Raw genomic sequence first — 21,742 nt, 5'->3', positions numbered from 1 at the left:
CAAAGAATGGTTTCTCCATGCCATGTAATGTCATATCTTGACCATGCATTCTTGCTCAAACACTACAGAAAGAGTTAAAGCTGGTTAGTTTGGCAATAATTCTAATCTAACCTCTTGTGATGCCTGCTTTCTTTTCTTATTCTTGATACATCAATATCTAGAGTTGGGAAAAGAAGAAAAATTGTTTGAGTGACTTCTTTTTTTTTCTTTTTTTTCCCCTCATTTTGGCCAGATCTAACCATTTAGTTCTCAAGGCCAGTCTGAGTGTCATGTTTTTTCTGTCCATAGCTGCAGACTTGGGATCCAGTTAATGCAGATGCTGCAGTTTTTGTCTAATTTAGAATCCTCTGAAATACAGTAAAAAGCTACAAACTATTGGAACATGCTCACTTTTGATCAGGTTGTTTTTAATAGCTCATTAGAAATGAAAATTAATATTTTTGTCTGGTATTGCAGAATTACAGGAAAACTGAAACCCAGAAAACACATCCTATAAGTATTTTACACTTAATCTATATAAGTTAAACTATGAGAAAGTGTGCCCAGTGTCTGAGTTTTCTCTTTTCTGGCAGGGAAAACTAGTTTTAGTACCTATTTCCATCTTTTCCTCCAATTAAAGAGAGATATGTATGCACATTTATTCTCACAAATGGTTACTTCTCCTTGATAGAGTAAATTCCCTGTAACAGACTTTTTGTAGAAAATCACTTGATAAACTATAAAAATGTAGTTTGGTAAACGTTTTAGTGGGAGAATTGTTATTTCATTATATGAGATTAGGCTAAGTCCTTATTCTTGAACTGGGTGTTCAGAGAATATGAAATAGACATAATAAATAATAACATGTACTGATTATTGCTATATCTTTTTGGTTTAAGAGTATGTGATGACTCTCTTAACAATAATATTGCATATAAAATTCTGTATTTCAGTGTACTCAAACTTGTGGAGATGGAATAAAGACAAGACTGGTGATTTGTCAGCTTCCTACTGGCCAAACGTTGGGTGATCAAAACTGTGAAATTCTAGACAAGCCACCTAATATGGCACAATGTAATGTGCATTCTTGCCCTGGTGATGTTTCATGGCATCGGGGACCGTGGAAATCGGTACGATAGCATTCACTAATACTTTTCGCTTTCTTGTTCTTTCTGTCACTCTATTTCCCCTCGCCTTTTAAAAATTATATTATTGTTTTATTTGATAACAGTGACATAATAATGCATGTGGAATATAGTCTATGTAGTTTTATTAAGCAATTGTTCCTGCAGTCATTGGATTAAATGGGAAACAGCCATTTACTTCAGTGGGAACAGTATCATGCTCTGTAAAACATCACAGAGAATCTTTGAAAATTACCAGAAATCAGCATAGCCAATAGCGATACCTAATAGGTAGTTCAATTTTGAAGGATTATGATTTGATCTGTGTTTAAATTTAAAAGTATATGCTGTAATTTATACTGTAGTATCATCTACATATTTATATTTGTAAAAAAAAAAAAACTTTTTAATGCATAACTTTTTTCTAATAGTATATTTAAGTATAAAATAACTCACACACATGTATATTACACTCTGTCATCAAACATTTTACTCCGTATTACGTGTACATTTGTGTATAAAAGTTTATATTTGTGGTTTTAAAACAGTGACTAATTAAAGCTGTCTATGTATAATTATGTATGTAACTATAATATGTTATTGTCTACATGTCACTGTCTATTAATGTGTAAAAATGCCTACAGTAATCACCATTAATCTTTAAAATTGCCACTAGCAGATTATTAACACACGGAAGTAACCATAGCAAGCTCTACAATATAGAGTACATTATTTTTCCCAAGCTGTGAATTTAACAACAATATTTATTATTGTGCTCAATTCTAAGGAGAATAATGGCAATCAAAGGAGGTTGGATCCAGTTCTGGTTCCATCAAAATCAGTTAAAAACCTGTCATTAACATCGCTGGGAGATGGACTAGGACAACAGTTCTGGGCTTTTTTGTTGGTGTGTTTTTTTTGTTTTTTTGGGTTTTTTTAAGTTAATAAAATTACGTAATTTGGTTATTTGAATTAACATGGAAACGTTTTTAAAAATATTGTCCAATTTCAACTTTAAATAATTCGTTAGTGTTTATATAATCTATTCTAATTTATTGCAAATAGACTTTAATATGAAAGTTTTAATTAATAATTTACCACAGTTATCTCTTTCTTCCACTGTGCAAAACAGCTTTTTGGGTTTGTGTTTAACAGACACCAGAGTATCTTATTTAGTCATTAGCCAAATAATTGCTAATGCTTAATTAACATATGTACTTCAGGTGCTGAGAAGACAAGCAGGGCTTTCAGCACGTAGTTGCCTTTGAACTCATGTTTGTTTTCCTTTTAGATCAAAAGTTATTCACAGCCTGTTCATTCCCTGAATGATGCAGTTTGTCCTGCATTAATAGGTTACCTGTAATCTATTGTAATGTATCGTAAACGTTACATATGCCTTAGTTTTGTAAAGATTTTCATGTTGGTTTATATCTCAATTGACATTAAAAGCCATTTTAATCCTTCAAAGCCTAAGTTTAGAATGGAAGCTAGTTATCAGAGAGAGAGTTTGTGGCCTCCGTTTTATATATGATTGCAAGTTCTATGGTTATTCAGTAATAGTTTTAATTTCATCACACTGTCACATGGTGTTGTGCAGAAACAAATGTAGCAGATTCAGGAAATAAAAGCAGGCTCACATATTAAATATGCTGTCACTTTTTAGTAATTTAACTAGTTTGAACACCGCCAACACACAAACTTCAGTTAATTTTCGTTGCTGTTTAAACAGCAAAATTTATTCATTGAGGACAACTACTATGAAAGAGCAGTAAAAGCTTTAGTCACAGAAGCACTGTTGTAGCCTACCACAAATGGCTTTGTTTAGCCTTCACCTATGGGTGGTTGACTAGTGATGTTACAGTTTGGCAATAGATCATGGCTCTGCCTATCTTATGCCTTTCTGGCATGCAATATGCTCTAATACAGAAGACATCAAGCATGTCAGATCTACACTTACTGCCTTTTCTATAAAGACAGCAAGAACCAAACACTGTGTTTTTGGTAAAAGTATTGAGTAATATTTATGTGTCATTCTCTACTTCCCATTGGGAGGCATGAGTTCAGCCGTCTCCAGGAAAGCAGGGCTCTATCACGCGTAACAGTTTCTTGGGAATACAAATGCTGCCACTCCAAACGTCCCCTGCTTCCTTCTTCTTCTCCCAGCTTTATAGGCTCAGCATGACATCATATGTTACGGAATATCCCTTTTGTCAGTTGGGGTCAGCTGTCCCAGCTGTGTCCCCTCCCCGCTTCTTGTGCACCCCCAGCCCACTCGCTGGTGGGGTGGGGTGAGAAGCAGAAAAGGCCTTGACTCTGTGTAAGCACTGCTCAGCAATAATGAAAACATCTCTGCATTATCAACGCTGTTTTCAGCACAAATCCAAAATGTAGTCCCATACTCACTACTATGAAGAAAATTAACTCTATCCCAGCCAAAACCAGCAGAACCTGGAACAACTTCTTGACCTCCTTGAGTATTGGCCCTGTCTCTGGCCCAGTCAGTTCAGAAATGGGTATGAAAATTGCTTAAAAAACCTCTTTCTCATTCTGATGTAGCTTTGTCTAAACCATGTCTGAACTAAAAGCTTCACTCACAGATTATTCCAGCTTTTACATAGCCAGATAATTTCCTCTTGGATTTTAGATTCCAGCAGAAATAGGTTCAGAAAAAGTCAAATTAGCTAAGACCAATTCAGAATCCTGAGTCAAGAACCTGATGCACCATGTAGAAGGATTGTTCTAGTTTATCAGTTGTCAGTGTCTTTTATGCTCTCTTCCATATTGGGGCATTCTAACTTCTTCCACTAGCTATCACTATATATTTGTGGATAGAAGACTTCTAGCAATATGCCTTGTAACTACAGTTCTTTCAGTTTTTGATTCATTTTACACAACGTAACTAAAATAAAACATATCTTGTAAATGCACAATAGGGCAGTTGCAAGGAAGGCTCTGTTTATGATTTGAAACCAGAATTCTGGTTGATGCTTTCTGCAGTTCAGCAGCTATGGGCTGTTATACTTTAATAGTGTCTGTGGCTACCGGAGCTGACCATTACAAAGCTTAAAGGTTATGTACTCCTCTGTTGCCAGTTTCTGCAGTTTTCCAAAGGGATGTGAGGCAAGTAAATCTCAAATTCTAAAGACTCATAACACTCCAGGACACTTTCTCAGAAATATTATGCATATTCAGAAACTTTGATTCTTTGAATCTTTGAAACTTTAATTCAGTCCAGAATTTTCATATCATGATATCCAAGCCAAAAAGATGCTCTGAAGTTTTACAGGGAGGATGGCTAGGAAACACATCCTTTTGCCTGTAACTTGAATTCGTTTGACCTGGAGGTCACTGAGAGACTCTGACAATGATCTTTTTAGCATGTACCTTCCGTCTTCTGCCTGCTTAGTTTTGTGCAAGTTTCTAAGGGAATTTTCTTTAGTGAGAACTGAATCATGCTCATTTTCCCCGACCCCCCCACCTTTGTATCAAAACCCAAAGGAAATGGAGTGGGTTTACACCCAGCCCATGCATCTTGAGGGATTCTGCGTTGTTTTGAAAGAATATTGGCGTCAATTCTTAATGTAAATGAGGTTGATAAATATTATACAAACATTCCTAAATTCAGGTGTTTCAAAATTTTAAACATTTGATTTCAAGATTTCATTGCCTAATTGGCATGTATGTAAGTACACTACCTCTTCTTTCATATACAAAAATTACAATACAGATGTATATATTTTGATATATACATATTTATAATGTATTTATAAGTTAAATAATACTTGACGCAAAAATAGCTGCTTATTTTAATGGATTTGTACCATCAGTAAATTTGGCCCATATATCTTGGATATTTTTCTTTTAGACGACTCTAGTTTCATTGGTGAAGGGATTAAGGCAATGATCCAAAACTTCATGAAAGAAAGAATAAATTACAAGCTAAAAAGTATGGAAACCATATGTCACATTATATAATGTCAAGAAAAATTCCATAGCATTCTGACAGCTGGCTAAGAGTACTTTGTTCTAGTATAGATTTTTATTGTATCCTTTTTTTTTTTCCACAGTGCATTATTGGGTTTTTGTGTTTAGTCCATGCAGTAAGGCTTCTGGCTTATTGTATTAATTTTCATCAGTGTGGTTCAGGCTTTCTGACCCTAATGACAAGAAGTCATTCTCCTGGAGAAACGGGCTTCACATGGCTTGAACAGCCGTACTTTGCTGGGTAAAGGACTGGCTGGATGGCCATGCCCAAAGAGTTGTGGTGAATGTAGTTAAATCCAGTTGGCAGCCGGTCACGAGTGGTGTTCCCCAGGGCTCAGTATTGGGGCCAGTCCAGTTTAATATCTTTATCAACAATCTGGATGAGGAGATTGAGTGCACCCTCAGCACGTTTGCAGATGACACCAAGTTGGGTGGAAGTGTTGATCTGCTGGAGGGTAGGAAAGCCCTGGACAGGCTGGATCGTTGGGCCGGGGCCAACTGTATGAGATTCAACAAGGCTAAATGCCGGGTCCTGCACTTGGGTCACAACAACCCCATGCAACGCTACAGGCTGGGGGAGGAGTGGCTGGAGAGCTGCCTGGCAGAAAAGGACCTGGGGGTGTTGATTGACAGCTGCCTGAATATGAGCCAGTGGTGTGCTCAGGTGGCCAAGAAGGCCAATAGCATCCTGGCTTGTATCAGAAATAGTGTGGCCAGTAGGACCAGGGAGGTGATAGTGCCCCTGTACTCGGCACTGGTGAGGCTGCACCTCAAATACTGTGCTCGGTTTTGGGCCCCCCACTACAAGAAAGACATTGAGGTGCTGGACCATGTCTAAAGAAGGGCAATGAAGGTGGTGAAGGGTCTGGAGCACATGTCTTATGAGGAGCGGCTGAGGGAGCTGAAGTTGTTTAGCCTGGAGAAAAGGAGGCTGAGGGGAGACCTTATTGCTCTCTACAACTACCTGAAAGGAGGCTGTAGTGAGGTGGGCATCGGTCTCTTGTCCCAAGTAACAAGCGATAGGATGAGAGGAAATGGCCTCAAGTTGCACCAGGGGAGGTTTAGGTTGAATATTAGGAAAAATTTCTTCACGTAAAGGGTTGTCAAGCATTGGAACAGGCTGCCCAGGGGAGTGGTTGAGTCTGCATCCCTGGAGGTATTTAAAAGCCGGGTAGATGTGGTGCTTAGGGGCATGGTTTAGTGGTGCAATTGCCAGTGTTACGTTAGCGGTTGGACTCTATGATCTTGAAGGTCTTTTACAACCTAAACGATTCTGTGATTCTAAGTTTGTTTGGTTTTTTTTTACTTAAAGCATGAAAAGAGAGAGTATTAAAATTCTCAAAGATACCTTAAGGTTTTAAATCTGAACCGTAATGACTCGGTTTAACAATTTTGTGCTAGAAGAGTTGTAGAATAATCTATCTTAATTGAGTTCAAGAATGCTGCTTTGTTACTTTCAATGCTAAGCTTCTTTTTCCGTTGAACAACATTTCCCATATCCACAGTCTTTAGTATTCCTAGCCAAACAATTGTCTGTTACCTCACATAAAGTTATGTGGGAATATAATCAAATCAGCTGTTAGTTGCATCAATGGTTATGTTTAGATACAATAAATCTTCAGATACATAGCGCAGATACATATACTATCTTGCAAAGCTTTAATGTATAGCAGCAATGTAAAGTAGCTGTACTAGAGAATAAAATACGATTTTTAGCAGTACTTGGCTGGGAAATAATTTGACACACAGTAGCAAGTTAGGAGATTTCCAGTGCCAAAGCCCTGGCCTAGTACCTGGGCAAAATATGTAATGTGAACATACATTTTGTTTTACTCTTCCTTCTGCTGTTCAGCAGGTGATAACTCTTCTACTCACCTATATGCTTTTCTTAATGGAGGTTTTTTGTGGTGCCTTCACTTCAAGGATTGTATTTGACTACTAACTGAAGCTTCCCCTTTTAATCTCAGTTTCTTTTAAGATTTTGTTATTTATCTCTTGGTTAAATGGTCATATCTTCCTTCCTAGTCTCTTTTTCTATGCTTCCTAGGTTGTTGCTGCACAATAGAAAACAAGTGTAAGTTTCTCAAAATCCCTGATACATATATGCTTTTACTGTGCTGTGTACCTTTCGTTTTATATATTTTCATAAAGGTTTTTATGGAGTGTGAGGAGGAATTACACTGGAGGAAGAAAATAGGCTACCCGTATATGGGAAGACAATACCTTCCAGCTTCACACAGTGAGGAAAGTTTGTTCGCATTTTTGCGGTTTGATTTTATTTTTGGTCCGCCATAGTTTTTCAGTGCTTACTAAAACCCTTGGAGAGCCAGGTAGCCAAACAGCAAGGTTCCTGCTTAGGCAGTTGGTGGTAGCAGTTGATGTTGACTTGGAAGCTTTATATTTCATTAGGGCTTTCATTCTTGTGTGAGTGTGGATAGCAACCTAAATTTTATCAGAGACATTTTAACCAGGTATGTCACAACTTGAAATATATGTTTGCTTCTCATCCTTTCTCGTTCCTTTAGAGAGAATACATAGCTGGATTACTGAAACCAGGCTGTTACTGAGTGTTACCTAGAGGTCATTGCGGTAGTCTATTATCAGTAAATCTTCATGGCACATTTGAAACCAGATAGCTTACTGTGTGCCTGTCTTATCTGAGCAGATGTAGCACAGGAAGCTGCTGTAACTTGAAGGTAACAAGTATTGCCACAAAAGTGAACAGTTATGCCTTTGCTCTAGCATCCTCATTTTTACCTCAATCAATCAGCCTTTCGGAGGTGTTCTAGTTTCCTCATCTGAACAGTTTCACATACAGTCATTTTACAGCTTCGTTGCTAAACACTACCAGTTACGGTTCAGAGTATAGCAAAGTTAAGGTCCACCTTGAGGTTTTTATTTTCTGTTAGATTTCCTTGAAAATATCTACATTTGGAATTTTATTTGAATATTAATAAGGATTTATACTCTCTAGTGTGAGTTAATTGTAGTGCAGTCATTAGCACTTTCTTTTCTTACATTTGTTTTCTTAGCATATTGAGCTCCATGCTCTTTTACTTCACATTTATGTTGTGAGTTATGATACATTCAGTTCTTTTCAAAGTTAAGACTTATGAAGAATTTGTCCTAAAATTTTACCATATACCAGTTGTGAAGTCAGATAATAACTGTGGAATTCTTTTCTTAATTACTTTAAAGTTTTTAAAGATACTTTCTGTAATTAAAGGGACCTTAGATTAAAAGTGGACAGACATAACTTTCCCAAGAATAGTACTTGTGCAGAGTGCTTTTACGCTGTTCTAACACTATTAAAAGAACAAAACACTAACAAACTAGTCATGTCAATTGTATTTTGTTATTAGTCAAGAAATTGAGTATCACAGACAAGTTTTTCACTAATTCTTCAAATTATATTAAAAAAGAACTCCCACAAAACTACAGTTTAAGAATGTTAGTTTTTCTGAGTTCTTTGGGAACAGCCTAAATCTGATTGTGCTGAGGTGTCTTTATGGTCAATGATACAGGCAAGATTTGACCCTTACAGAAGATAATTATATTTTGTTTGTCTGAAATGTTGATAAAATAAAGATTTTTATTTTTTTTCTTTCCCTCACTCTTAGGATATTTATGTAATTTCATAAGTATTGTGATTTCAGAGAAAATAGGCATAAAAAGAGTGGATCAGCTCATCTTCTAGGTGACCTTTAAGTGTCAGAAATATCTTACTGCTATTACTTACTGCCCTCCAGACACATAATGTAATATTGCTTCAAATGGCTGTTTTTCTAGTTCTTCAGTTTTCTTTTTAGTTGCTCCAGAATAATTTTAGTGTAATTCTGTCTTTGCACTAGTGGAAGAAATCTATTACTACTTTTAATGAATATAAATCTATTTTTTAAGAATGGATATCCCAGTCCCCTTCCAGTGTTGTTACTGCCAGGCATCCCATTACTTCTGCAGGAGCAGAAGCAGCCCAAACTTGCATAAGTAAAATATTTATTTGTTTTCATTTTAATGCAAAAAATCTTGCTATGTATGATAAGTGCCTTCATTCACTTTTTCTAATGTGTAAAAAGTATTTATATCTTTAAAGATAATCTTTTATATTAAAAGGGAATTCAGAATCCGTGAACTTGGTTTTCAAAACCAGCTTCAATCTTTTACCTCTTCTGCTGCTGCCTAATGCCAAACTTCAGAATACCTCATTACCAATACAGCACATTTATTTAATATCCCACTGGCTGAAATCTTAATGTTAGCATATGCTATTCATTTTTGAAAACTTTGGAGATGGGGGGGTGCCTTTTTAGAGATGACTGATAACATATGTCACTACCCAATTAATGTCATAAAAGAGACTTGGGGTAGTGGGTTTCATTTAGGGTAATTCTGATAAAAATGAAAGAAAATACTTGTTTCCAAAATTCAAAAAAGAAATATTTGTGTACTGTTCATCAAGTTTAGAGGAAATTTCTCCATTTTGGTGCTATGTTGCCTGTATAGCTTGAAATAATAAATAAGTTATAATGTATGTGTGATAATTTAATTTAATGACTGTGACTTGTGTCTGTGAAATACAGTTGCATTTTAACCCTTCTTTTTCATGCATGTTGTGTGGCTTTGTGTTTATATTTAATGTGTCCTTTATTAAGGAATGCTAATGTAAAGTCCTTAAAAAATAAAAAAAAGGGAGGGGGGGATGGGAACTAGCCACTTTTGCTGAAAGTGAGGGGGTTTTACCATTGAGTAATCTTGGTGTTGCAATGAACTTCCTATGATATTTTAGTGACATTGTTTTCATGGGGGAAGCTCTTATATTTGAACAGAAAAAAAATATATAAACATTGTTACTGATAAAAGCAGCAATTGATGCCATTGGACAACTGGACTGGACTAGGTAGTTGGCACATGATCTTCGATGATAAAGCTTAAAGATACTAGCTGTTGAACCTATTGCTGGAGCTGTAATTTTATGGCCCAGTCCTGCTCCCACTTAGTCAGTGACAAAAGACGTAGAAAACTGAGGATCATAACATAATGCTCAACTCTTAATCTCAAAGACATAACATGATTTTTTTACATTCGTAAACACTTTTGCGTGAGGAGGTTTGCAGAACTTTCAGACTCTCCATTTAGAAAGAGGACAAGTAAGAGGGGAACATAATCAAAGTAAAAACAAACAAACAAACAAAAAAAACCACCCCCAAAAAAACACCCAACCCCCCCCCCCAAAAAAAACCCACAGAATATCATGGAAGGGGAAAAAAAGCAAGTGGTCCTTAATACCATTCCTAAATACATACAGCTGTTTAATGAGAATGCAAGGAACGTGGAGCTACTGAGGTATTATTTATTTTTTGCAGAGTTAGAACTTTCAGAAAAGCTGAGGGGTTCTGGGTGGTCAGATCCATGTGAAAATCATTCTGAGCTGCTTGTATATATGTAGCAGTTTTGAAAACCCCAGTCGCAACTCATAAATATTGGTTTAAAGTGTTTTTGAGACCCACGTTTAAAAGTTAGTAAAGTGTTAGCATTTCCTAACATTTCTGAAGGGTAATACGCAAATAATTTGGTTACCTGGCATGGGTTAGGAAATGATCAAAATGTTCCGTAGTTCTCTGTTATGCGAGTTCCTAGTCCTTTCTTTGAAAACTGGTAATTGTGGGAGACTGGTGACTCCACCATGACAGACCGCTATATTGATCAGTATATGTTCTTGCATGCATCTGCTTATGGCCCTTTCACTTCAGTGAGAGCAGGATCGGGCACTTAGATTTCCTGCTGAATCAGTCCTTCAGAAGCTTGCATGCATGCTTGCAGTTATGCACACAACTGTAATGCTGGAAAGATTGATCTGTAAGTAAATTGAAAATACACAGAAGAGTGGCTTAGGTCAAAAACAAACTGGAATTCAACATGGTGAAGGTAGGTAAAATGTATTTCTTATTATCTAAAATACAAACATTTTCATTCCCAATTAATATTTAAAATAGTTTGTTATTTTTCTTCATTCTTTAGCTGATATTTACTTAAGTGCCATAGAAAGAGTTATATTTTTGTATGCTTCTAAAAAGTTTGAAACATTTCTGACAATATTGTTCCAGTATATATTGCTTTGTATTTCCAATTTTCTTTGAAGTTCAAATACAAAACCTTATTTTTTAATCAAATGAAAAAAGTGAAGTGATACTTTTACTTTTTATAGAGCAGACAGACACAGAGAGCTCATGTATTTGTTATTCATTTAGTTTCAGAGCTACTGTTTCGCTGCTGCTAACATGATTAAAAATGATAAATCAGAGATTGCAGTTGCTGGGATCCAGTGTTTCTTCTGCTCATGCTTAGGTTTTTGCAAACTCAGCTAAAACTAATTGGTCTACCATTGTAAGACTGTATTATCTCTAATTACTTTTGTAATTGGTTAATTGAAAGGACCCTATCTCTGAAGATAAAAAAAGAAGAATCCATAAAATGGAGTTTTAAATTGTGAAAAGTATATAAATAAATGCTTTTTTCTGTGCAACCCCTTTGATTGTGCAAATGTAGCTTTCACACCAGCGATCCTCCATCACGTTAAAAATATGGTCCAACTTTTATTGTGAAGACCTATGAATAAAATGTCACTCTCAAGGGGTGAACATTACTTTCCAGTGAGAATGCAGATTATGGCATTGCCATGCATTTGCTCAGTTTTCCTGAGCTTCACAAGAGGCGGGAGGCTATCCTCCCTGTGATGCAGTCTGTTAAATTGTGTCTGGCTATTGGAAGCAGCAATGGATTCACTTTGGGTTGCTGTTTGGTTTTCGTGGAGGTTTGTGAATGCAACTGCTGGATGGACACAGATACATCTGTTGTTCTCCATTTGGAAAATGTGTCCGGAAATGTATCCATTTATTGGAAACAGAAAAAAACCCCAGCATTTCTTTTGCTCACACTGGATTTCCCTGAGGTCTCCTGTCTCCATTTCTGCCACCGCTCTTTCTTGATGCTTGCACTTTACTCACTGTTTGTCTCCAGTGCTACTACCTTCATGTAATTGCTTAAAGGTGTTACTGGTGTTACGTGATTGTGGAATAAAGAAAGATGAGACTTGCTGAAGTCTGGCCAAGTCAGCAATTTGACATCTGCAATGCTGTAACGGCAAAAGTGCCTATACCAAATACTTTCTAGGAGGTATCAAAGGCAAAGAGCAGGATTGATGTTCAGTCTTGTAAATTTGACACAAATTTTTACTTGTAGATTAAGATTTTCAGAAAGACCTAGTCAGGGTCTAGCTCTGTTCCTGTTTGCCACTGATTTCAGAAGGAGAGGTAAGGTAGAATTGTCTGTTGGGGTTTTGTTTGTTTGTTTGTTTTTTAATTTATCACTGTTCCTGTATTTTTTTATTGTGATTTGCCTCAGCCATCTGTCTGTTATATATATATCATTCAACTGAAAGATGATAAAAGTTAAGTACACATACCAGATATGTCGTCGTAGGAATGCTGGCTGAGCAATGTAGTTTATCTGTTCCCTCCCAGTAATTAATAAGCTGATCATACTTCTCATTGCTTTAATATGTACTGTTATTAATTACAGTGATAATGTTGCTTGAATGAAGGCTGATGGTGAAATTCTTAGCAGAGGTACATGCAGACCCTTCACTGCACATGAGGTAGCAGAGCCTGCCAAATGGCTGCTGAAAAGAGGCAGAAATACCTACTGTTTTTCTGGTTCTCAGGTGGTAATCAGATGCAACGGATTTAAATCAAGAGCGAGTAAGGCAGAAAGAATAATTATACAATTCAATTTTTACTGTAATTGAGAGATGAAATGGAACCTATAAAGGAAGTGTTAAATGAGATAGCAAATATGATATGTCAGTACTGTTGAAGGAGAACATATTAATCATCAACCCATGAAATTGTGATTATTATTTTTAAATTTTCAAAAACATCAAGCAGATGTTAACAGGAACACTAAATATCTTCAATTAGCACAAGGCTTGTTTTTGCATCTCACTGATGCTGTCACGTAGCAGTGTTAGCATGCCTGCCACTGGTAGATGGTTCTCTGTTAGGTTACTCTTGTGTCTAATTGTGAGCTCTTCTTCCAGGGAAACTGAAACCTGGAGAAGGTAATATCTAGGGGACAGGTCATGAAGACTGAGTCTGATTTTGGACTTTGACTCAACTATTCAAGTCCAATAAAGTATGATATTCATTTTCTGTGAAGAATTTCCCTCTTTTTCTAGCCTTTCTTGTATTTTTGCCACTGTTCTGTTCATCTTGTTTTATTTTCTTCCTCTTCCACTGTGCCACACGACCTTTCATGAACACCCACACTAATATCTCCATAAGCTGTGTGAAATGGCTTTGCTACAACACGGAATACAACATAATTGTTCTCTGATGCCTTGGATTATACTCTTAGGGAAAATGGGAAGGTGGTAGTCTCCTCCCTATATGCCATGTTGACTTATTCTTGTCCAAAATTTGAGTCAAATTTGGTTCCTTGCTATGAAACTTTGACTTGAATATTGCTTGAGCCCAGACTTTCCTTTCTGCATTATGTGATTAGTATTTTTTAGGCTTTACAGTGAACTTCTATGAAAGGCTTTTGTTTTATTTATTAGTTCTCAGACCCCCTAAAGCTTGAGATTTTTGCCTGGCATCATGAATTTTCACTCTTTATAGCAGCAGAGTACTGGAGTCATCTCCAAACAAGTCAGACAACACTTTTCTTTTGGAAGAAGAAGGATAGAACTTTGTCTAGAAACAAAATCTTGTCTCTTGTAAGTTGTAAATTAATTTATTTCTTAAAATGAAGAGTAAGAAGACTTTTAAATTTTTAGAAAAAAATAAAAAATGCAGCAAGAGTAGTTATATAATAAGTAAAGTATGATCAGTCTTTTACAGAAAAAAGTTTCTGAAGGTTTCTTTTTCTTTAATGAGGACACCTGAAGTAGCACCTGTGAAATACGGTTCTTTGGGCACTGAATTATTATCTGAGCATGCCCTTGAAAAGGACTTGGATATAACTGAATATCCACCAGGATCTAAAGATATAGGTAGTGTAAAAACCAAATCCTACAATTGCTAAAATAATGTTGCAGCTGTTTTGGCAGTTCTGTTGTTCTTGTGTTACTGTAATAGCTAAAAGCTTGTTTGAAGATCTAATTGTGCTATGAGCTATGTAGGTAAAACAAAGGGAAGGTTGCTGACTGGAAAAGCTTACAGTCTCATCATGAGGTGTACGTAGACAGGTTGGGAACACATGGTGCAGTGAAGCCTGGCTGAGTATCATGGTAAGTGGGGAGCTGAGTATGGTAACAGCCTGTTTTTCAAATGTCCTGTAGTTGGCATCAAAAAGGATGCCAGGCTTTAGGCAGTGATGAGCAGAATGGTGGTGGTCATCGTGAGGGGGAAAAACATGGCAGGGCTTTTAAGGGAGGACTTGGTCATCTGTTTTAGTTGTGCTAAGCTTGAGGTAATGGATAGTGCTTTGAGATGTCAGAAAGATAGGCCAAATTAAAAGACTTATTCACAAATCTAACTAGAATGAATAAATGAAATTCTGTGGATGATCATTAAGTGGAATTTCAAGAGTTCTGGTTTTGATTTTTCCAACAGCTGCAAAGGGTATGATTGCTCATCTGTCATCCAGACAGATTGCTGTTTTGCTGAGAGGTCTCCCTTATTAAGGCTGCTGCCAGCTGCACAGGACAAAAAAATTCAGACCATGTGGTGACAACTTTAAATATTGTCTAAAATTGCTCCGTAGCATCATCAGTAGAGTATGACTTCTGCAGACATGAAATCATCTTACCTTCAAGATCTGTCCTGATGGTTCTGACTTTAATATAGTGGAAGGGTTTGTTTGGGTTGTGTTTGTTTTAATCAGAACGTCTTTGTTTTTAAGAGGAATACATTAACACTTTCCTAGTAGATGCCATATATATCCTCTCATAGCAGTTTTACCTTCCTGTTACCCACATGAGTCTTAAAATCTGTCTTTAATCCTCTTTATTCCTTCTTCATTCCTACTTTTTCTATGTATAAGTATGTAGTTTCTCATTTATGTCCACCTATTAAATAGATATACTTCAGCATGCTTGGAAAATAATTATTCAGGAGTTTTCTGTTATCCTTCAGATGAAAGTTGAAACAAAATTATTATCTTAAAAAGAATCCGACATAGGCTGCCTTTTTATGGAGCGTAGAGTACTCTGTCCTGCCAGAAAAGGCATGGCTATGGACAGTGGACAAGTTAGATGACCTCAGAAGAGTCACTGCTGTCTCTCGCTGTTCTCAGCTGCCATGTGCAGACTAGCTGTTAGGTCGTACTGCAGTGCACTCCAGAGTCTCCTACACCCACGCTGGCATCGGTTTGGAGAGCACTGGTGTTCACATCCACAATACGTACCTGGAAGCCCCGGAAACCAGCATGTGAAAGGTGGAAACTTGGTGTGTGCCTGGTTCACACCCTGTTATGTAGCCAGACCAAAAATGTGGAAGTGCTTCTTGGGCTGACCTTAGAGAAAATGATTACTGCCTCCTTTTGTTGTTGAGAGGAGTGAAGTTAAGAAATTCCAATATTACATGATGATACTGGCTGCAGATGATACTTGGAGCAGATTGTTCTCTGGTTTCCATTCCACTGAGAGCAGTAGGTAATGGCAGTTACTTTGTGTGAGGGTCTGCGTTGAAGAGCTTTCCTGAGCTTCTGTGTTGATGAGAACAGCTTCTGAAAGGCAAATTTACTGTCATGAAAAATAATGAGGGAACTGAGCTTTAACACTAGTTTTCTTTATAAAAATCTGTCATGTATTCTACTTCAAATTTACCAATTTTTTATTAATTACAAATAATTGAGGTGAAACTGTTGGGGAGGAAAAATGGTCTTCAAATTGAAGATTTTGAAGTAACACTGCAAATAAGTTTAACTCAGAACAGTACTCTTACTTGAAAGCTATCGGAATACAGAAGAGGTGTTCTCATAAGTACTGTGATTTTGATGAAAACTGATTTATGTATGAAAATAATATCAAATGATACTTTCTGGATGAAGTTTAGCTCAATGTTAACTAGAAAAACATGATTGTTATCTGCAGAATCTAGCTATAATAGCTCAGTATTAAGTATTGCAATTGTAATACTAGGGTATTTTTGGAGGATCCAGTCACAGAGGAAGGAGGATGGCCTTCTTCATGTGTTAGAATAAAGAGGCTCTGAGACTCTCAAGCCTACCTACACGTCTACTCATAAAAATATCCCTACAAGTCACAGCAGTATTGTTGCTTATATTGGATGGAGAAGGATTTGGGGATAAAACTTCATTTCAGAGGCTGTAATAAATTTTCTCAATAATTTAGGGAAGGTAGTTGTGGAATTGTGTATCATCCAGGCTTACCGAGGAATCAGAAGGGACTTCAGGCAGCTCTGACAAGTTCATGGAGGATTCAGTCTTGGACAGCTAATCCAAATTTGTATTTTTGTAGGTGGTAGTAGTTGCAACAGCTAAAAATTGTGGCTGTTTTCATGGCATAGAACTGGCAGCCTGCACTGTGAAGTCTCACTGTAGAGCTCAAACAGAAGAATATGCATATTTTTGACCTCTCTGCCTAAAGCCTGGGAAAGAACAACAGTTAAACATCACGATTACCTGTTTGGCTTAGAGAGGTGTGACTGGAGCATGCGTTGCTGGGTTGTCTGTACCTGGTTTAGTTTTCAGATGTGCTACAGTACCTCATGGCATGCTTTGCAAATAGTTTTGACAAGTCCAGCAGTAGGAATATGGAGATTTACCCTGTGTCACCAACCTTGGGGGACCACCTGTCAGTGTTATGGGAGCCATGACCTTTGCAAAATGTTTTCATGATGATGCTTGTGTTGCATCTTACTGAAACATGGGGAGTGATTGTTTCTCACCTCTCACATTTTGATACACAAGAGATCAAATAGATTCAAGGGGTGCTATATTTCCTCATGCAAAGGCAACAGGCAGGGAGGAATTTGCAGTAACTGTGATGGCCATTTGGAGTATTCTACAAGTAGACATCACTCAGCAGTAATTCATCAGCTTGAGAGAAAGGGACCTGTTGGAACTCACTGGGCTCAGCTGGCTGTGCATTTGGTCATTAGAAATACAGTCTTGCTTGATTTAAAAAAAAAAAAAAGTTACTGAGCTTAGAAATCCAGTCAAATTGTGTGGTAGGAATGTCATGTAGGTAGTGTTTGCATCAGAGGGTAACATACAGCCCTAGTGGGAACACAGTTCACACTTACAGGAGGGAAGTGTGTTTATTATTAATTTACGTGAAAGATCCTGTGATGTTTGCAGTATGATTGCAAATATTACTGCAGAAAGTAGTTTTGACTCGAGATCCTATCTTCCAAATGTCATCTAGAACTCTGCAAAGTGGGAAGGCCACAAAGAACTTGAACAAATAATAATAATACTGGGTATATGTTTTTTGTCGTGGCGTATTTTAATTCTAGTGCTTCGGTTGATACACAGCATACAGTCTTGATACCTCCTTGTAAAAAACATGCAGACAGTTGGAGTGTTCAGAGGACAGCAACATGAATGGTAAAAGACTTGGACAAAGTGATGGATGAGGAAAGGCTGGGGTAGCTGTGTTTGTCAAGACCAAGTCTATAGGAGAATGGACTGAATGAGGTATTCTTCCAACATATAATCAGTGGTTATAAAAAGGTGAGTGTTTCTGAGTCTGCTAAGGTAGAATGAGAAGTAACCATCTTATTTAACAGTAAGAGAGATTGTTATTAAATCCTAAGATACTTTTTCTAACTATGAGGATGGTTATACAGTGGAAAAATGCATGCACAAGAGGCTGTAGCATCCTTGTCATTGAAGACAAAATGACAAACTGCTGTCAGGAATGGTGCAGGTATAGCTGATTCGAACTCTGAGTAGCGTGATGGATTGGATGAAGTCTGTGAGTCCTTCTTAGCCCAGCCTTCCTTCCTTTCCATTGCTATAGCTGCAAAAGCACATTTAGAAATGTGGCAAAGCAGACTTAGAGACTGCAGCTGCACGGAGGACTTCATCAAATCAAGACATTTTCTGAACACCAAAGGAATGTGATACAACAGTGAACTTTTGAAATGAAGCTATATTCAATGAAGTGACTTAAAAATATCATCAGTGTAACTTCTGTAGTTAACATAGGTGTAACTTAGATGTAACAGTAAATCATACACATACCTCTTGGAGTTCAATCCACTTTCTCAGGAGTGATGGAATGTTTGGTCTTTTGTAACCATGGTCCTTTGTGAGTGCTTGAGCGAATGGCACAAGTGTTTGTACTTGTTTTAGTGAAGAATTACTGACTCTGAATCAAATAATTCAGTAGGACCTAATTACAGACTCTGTATTGCTTCTTGGCAGTAGTCTACGTACTTAAAGGAAAGAACAACTTTTTGAATACTTTTAGCTGAAAAATGCCTATTTCATGCTCAAGCATCACAAGGACCCCTGGGGAGATGCAGCTAACAGGGAGGAGGCAGGCACAAGAAGAGCTAGTTCTAATATAGCAAATGAAAAGTTGAAGTAACTTTCAACTAAGTAATGCGCAAAGTAATGTTTTACTAGTGGCTTGTGCAGTAGCGGTCCCAGTCTACTTCTAGCGTAGTTTTAAAAGAGCCCAAACAGACTTTTGGGCCAACCAGAGATCATCAAAATGCAGTTTGTCAGACAGCTCAAGCAACTACTGTGTTTAACCCTGTAGGTTTGTAATTATTCTCATCCATTACAAAATTTGTCATTTTTTTAAACTGATCTTCCTGTCCAGTCACAGAAGTGCATGACAAAAAAAAAGAGAGGAAGAAAATACCTTTTAACATTTGTAAAATGTTTTATCCTTTTTCAGTGCTACTGTTGTGGCTTAATCCCCATAGGCAGTTAAGACCCACACAGCTGCTTGCTCACTCCCCCCCCATGGGATGGGGGAGAGAATCAGAAGAATAAAAGTGAGAAAACTCATGGGGTAAGATAAAGTCATTTGAATAGGTAAAGCAAAAGCTGCGCCAACAAGCAAAGCAAAATAAGGAATTCATTCATCACCTCCCATTGGCAGGCAGGTGTTCAGCCATCTCCAGGAAAGCAGGGCTCCATCAGACGTAATGGTTACTTGGGAAGACACATGCCATCACTCCAAACAACGCCCTTCCTCCTTCTTCCCCACAGCTTTTATTGCTGAACACAATGTCATATGGTCTGGGATATCCCTTTGGTCAGTTGGGGTCAGCTGTCCTGCCTGTGTCACCTCCAAACCTCTTGTGCACCCCCAGCCTACTCACTGGCGGGGCAGCATGAGGAGCAGCAAAGACCTTGACTCTGTGTAAGCACTGTTCAAAAATAAATAAAATATCCACGTGTTATCAACACTGTTTTAGTCACAAATCCAAAACTTTGCACCATACAAGGTGCTAAGAAAGCTAACTCTATCCCAGCCAAACCCAGTACAGTTACAGTTCTACTTTTAGTCCCAGTCACTTATATTTTAAGTCCCTTTATAGCTGTTATGAATACAAAGAGAAACTACTATATGCTTTGCATTTACTGGTCTGTTTTTCAGATCCAGAAGCCCACTGAGCTACCAGCTAAGCTACAGAAAATGCTCCCTTGAAAGAAAAGATTAAGAAAATTCAGAACAAAATCAAGCGAATAATCCAAGGTCTTCAAGTTTTCAATGGAATAATAACAATAGCAAAAGATTCAAAAAGCTTTTAGTGAAACTCTACATGTCAGCCGCAGAAAGAGCCTTAATTTGGTAGGGACTGATGATGGCATGCCTGTCTGAGAGTCCATCTGTGCCACAGAAAGCACCAGGAGTTCTGTCAGGCTGATCCTCACAGAACTTTATTACTGTGAAAAAAACCCCAAACAGATGAATCCTAGTTACCAGTGTTATGGAATGACTTTGAACAATAGTAATCAAATCCAGCTTTTTACTGTAGTTTTATGTTTTTAAAAGAACCTGACATATGGGAAATATTACTTTAGCCAATGTTGAGACAAGTGCTAGAATTTCTGTGTAAAATGGTTACAGGATGGTTTTTTCAACTTGCATTTTTTTTTAAAAGAAACGTTCACGTTTCTTTTGAGATTTAAAGTTCTTACGGATTTTTTTTTTTCTACACATGCAACTTGCAGAAAATGTACTCTCCATAAGCCTCCAATTGCGTGGAATGTCATACAAGTGAAGCCACATTATAGACGTGTCGAGCTATAAAGACTATGTTGTTCTTGACCGTGTTCAAATTTGAGTGGAAGGAGGCAAGCAGCAAGAGAGTTAAGTGCAGTTGTACTTTTGCCAATCGATCAGGAGAGTTAAGCCTTGGGAAGCTCACTACCGGAGCATCTCACAAAGCAGAGAGGGCTCCAAGCAGTGAGAGGACCATATTCCACGGACAGCATGTAATAATGCGTTAGAAGCTCTGAGAAGGAACACAGGCTTATGAAGGGCAAAATTCAGCCTTGTAAGAAATGCGCTATAACTTAGTCACGCTAAAAGGACACGAGTGAAGTCCAGAGCACAGAACAAGGCCTGACTCCTGTACAAGTGAGAATTTGATGCTTCTTTCTGACGATACAAAGCTGAAAGGAAGCTTGTCAGGCAGGTGTTCTAGATCAGTGTGTGCAATATGCAGCTCTCTAAGGAAAACACTGTTGGTGGGGATGGAGCTCAATGTAAGATGCCTCCCCGTACACTGTATTTAGATGCCTTTAGCCACTTGGGAGTCCCACTCAGGGATCTTCTATGGAACCTATATTTTTCCTTCAAAGAACTGAGCAGGAGCTATGCTCTGCCCTTACAGAAAAGTTAAGAGGCATTAAAGCTTTTGATTCAGCATTTGAGAGGCCTGGTTTCCTTTCTTTGGTATTCATTCTCTGTGCTGGAGGACAGGCAACCCTTATCTACTGGTCAGGAGTCTCCAATGAGAAGCTGTATTGGACAGGAGTAGTCTTCATTTCTCTTGCTGAAGCTGGGTCACTATCCAGTAAAGAACACAGCTAAGCCTGCCTGCATCTGACACCAAGGCATTCTCGGAGGAAACGGTGCCTTTAAGAACTATTTTTATATATTATCTAAGGAATGAAGCCAGAATATGTCCAGTTTCAGGAGAATACTGTACCTACAGAATAATATACCCTCTCGAACTTTCCATTGATGATCCTGGATCATCTACATCCAGGGTGAGTGCATTAGCTTTTTCATGTGTTAAAGAAGAAAAAAATTAGGAGCATTTATCTTTCTTTGGTTGCACTATAAATATCATCTATCACTGTGTTTTGTAATGCGCCTCATTTGCCTGCTGTGCGCTCAGTATACTCTTAGAGCAATTGCTTTCTTTTTTTTAACTTGTTAGTGGAAATAGAGGAAAATCTGTTTTCAGGATGCTGATCGTCCTGATGGGCATGTCAAGCGCTGAGCTGGTCAGTCTGTTGAAAGGATTGTGCATGCTTGTTGAATAAGACTGTTCAGCACCAAAGGAACTTTTTAATGTCTTCAACTGTGGCTCAGGGCAGCCTAGGTGCTTCTGTAACTGATACGTATGCAAGGCTTTAAAATAACAATCCTGGAATTTAATTTTATTTAGATCCCATTGAAATTGTAAAGGGTCTGATCCCTAGAGGTATTTAGGTTT

The 21,742-nt window shown here is 37.7% G+C and overlaps 1 protein-coding gene across 1 annotated transcript in view; it reads left to right on the top strand.

The window, feature by feature from the left end:
- Window positions 1–21,742, top strand: part of ADAMTS20 (ADAM metallopeptidase with thrombospondin type 1 motif 20) — a 104,478-nt gene that overhangs the window by 67,210 nt on the left and 15,526 nt on the right. Inside the window, exon 28 of the mRNA XM_087764389.1 lies at window positions 933–1,109. Within this exon, the coding sequence (XP_087620515.1) occupies window positions 933–1,109 (177 nt within the window). The remainder of the gene's footprint in view (window positions 1–932; window positions 1,110–21,742) is intronic.

Source organism: Nipponia nippon, unplaced genomic scaffold, assembly GCF_047370975.1.
Source record: "Nipponia nippon isolate SJK-2023a ecotype South Korea unplaced genomic scaffold, ASM4737097v1 scaffold_3, whole genome shotgun sequence".
NCBI lineage: Eukaryota > Metazoa > Chordata > Aves > Pelecaniformes > Threskiornithidae > Nipponia > Nipponia nippon.
The sequence above is the reverse complement of the archived record's forward strand: the minus strand, read 5'-3'. Positions and strand labels throughout refer to the sequence as shown.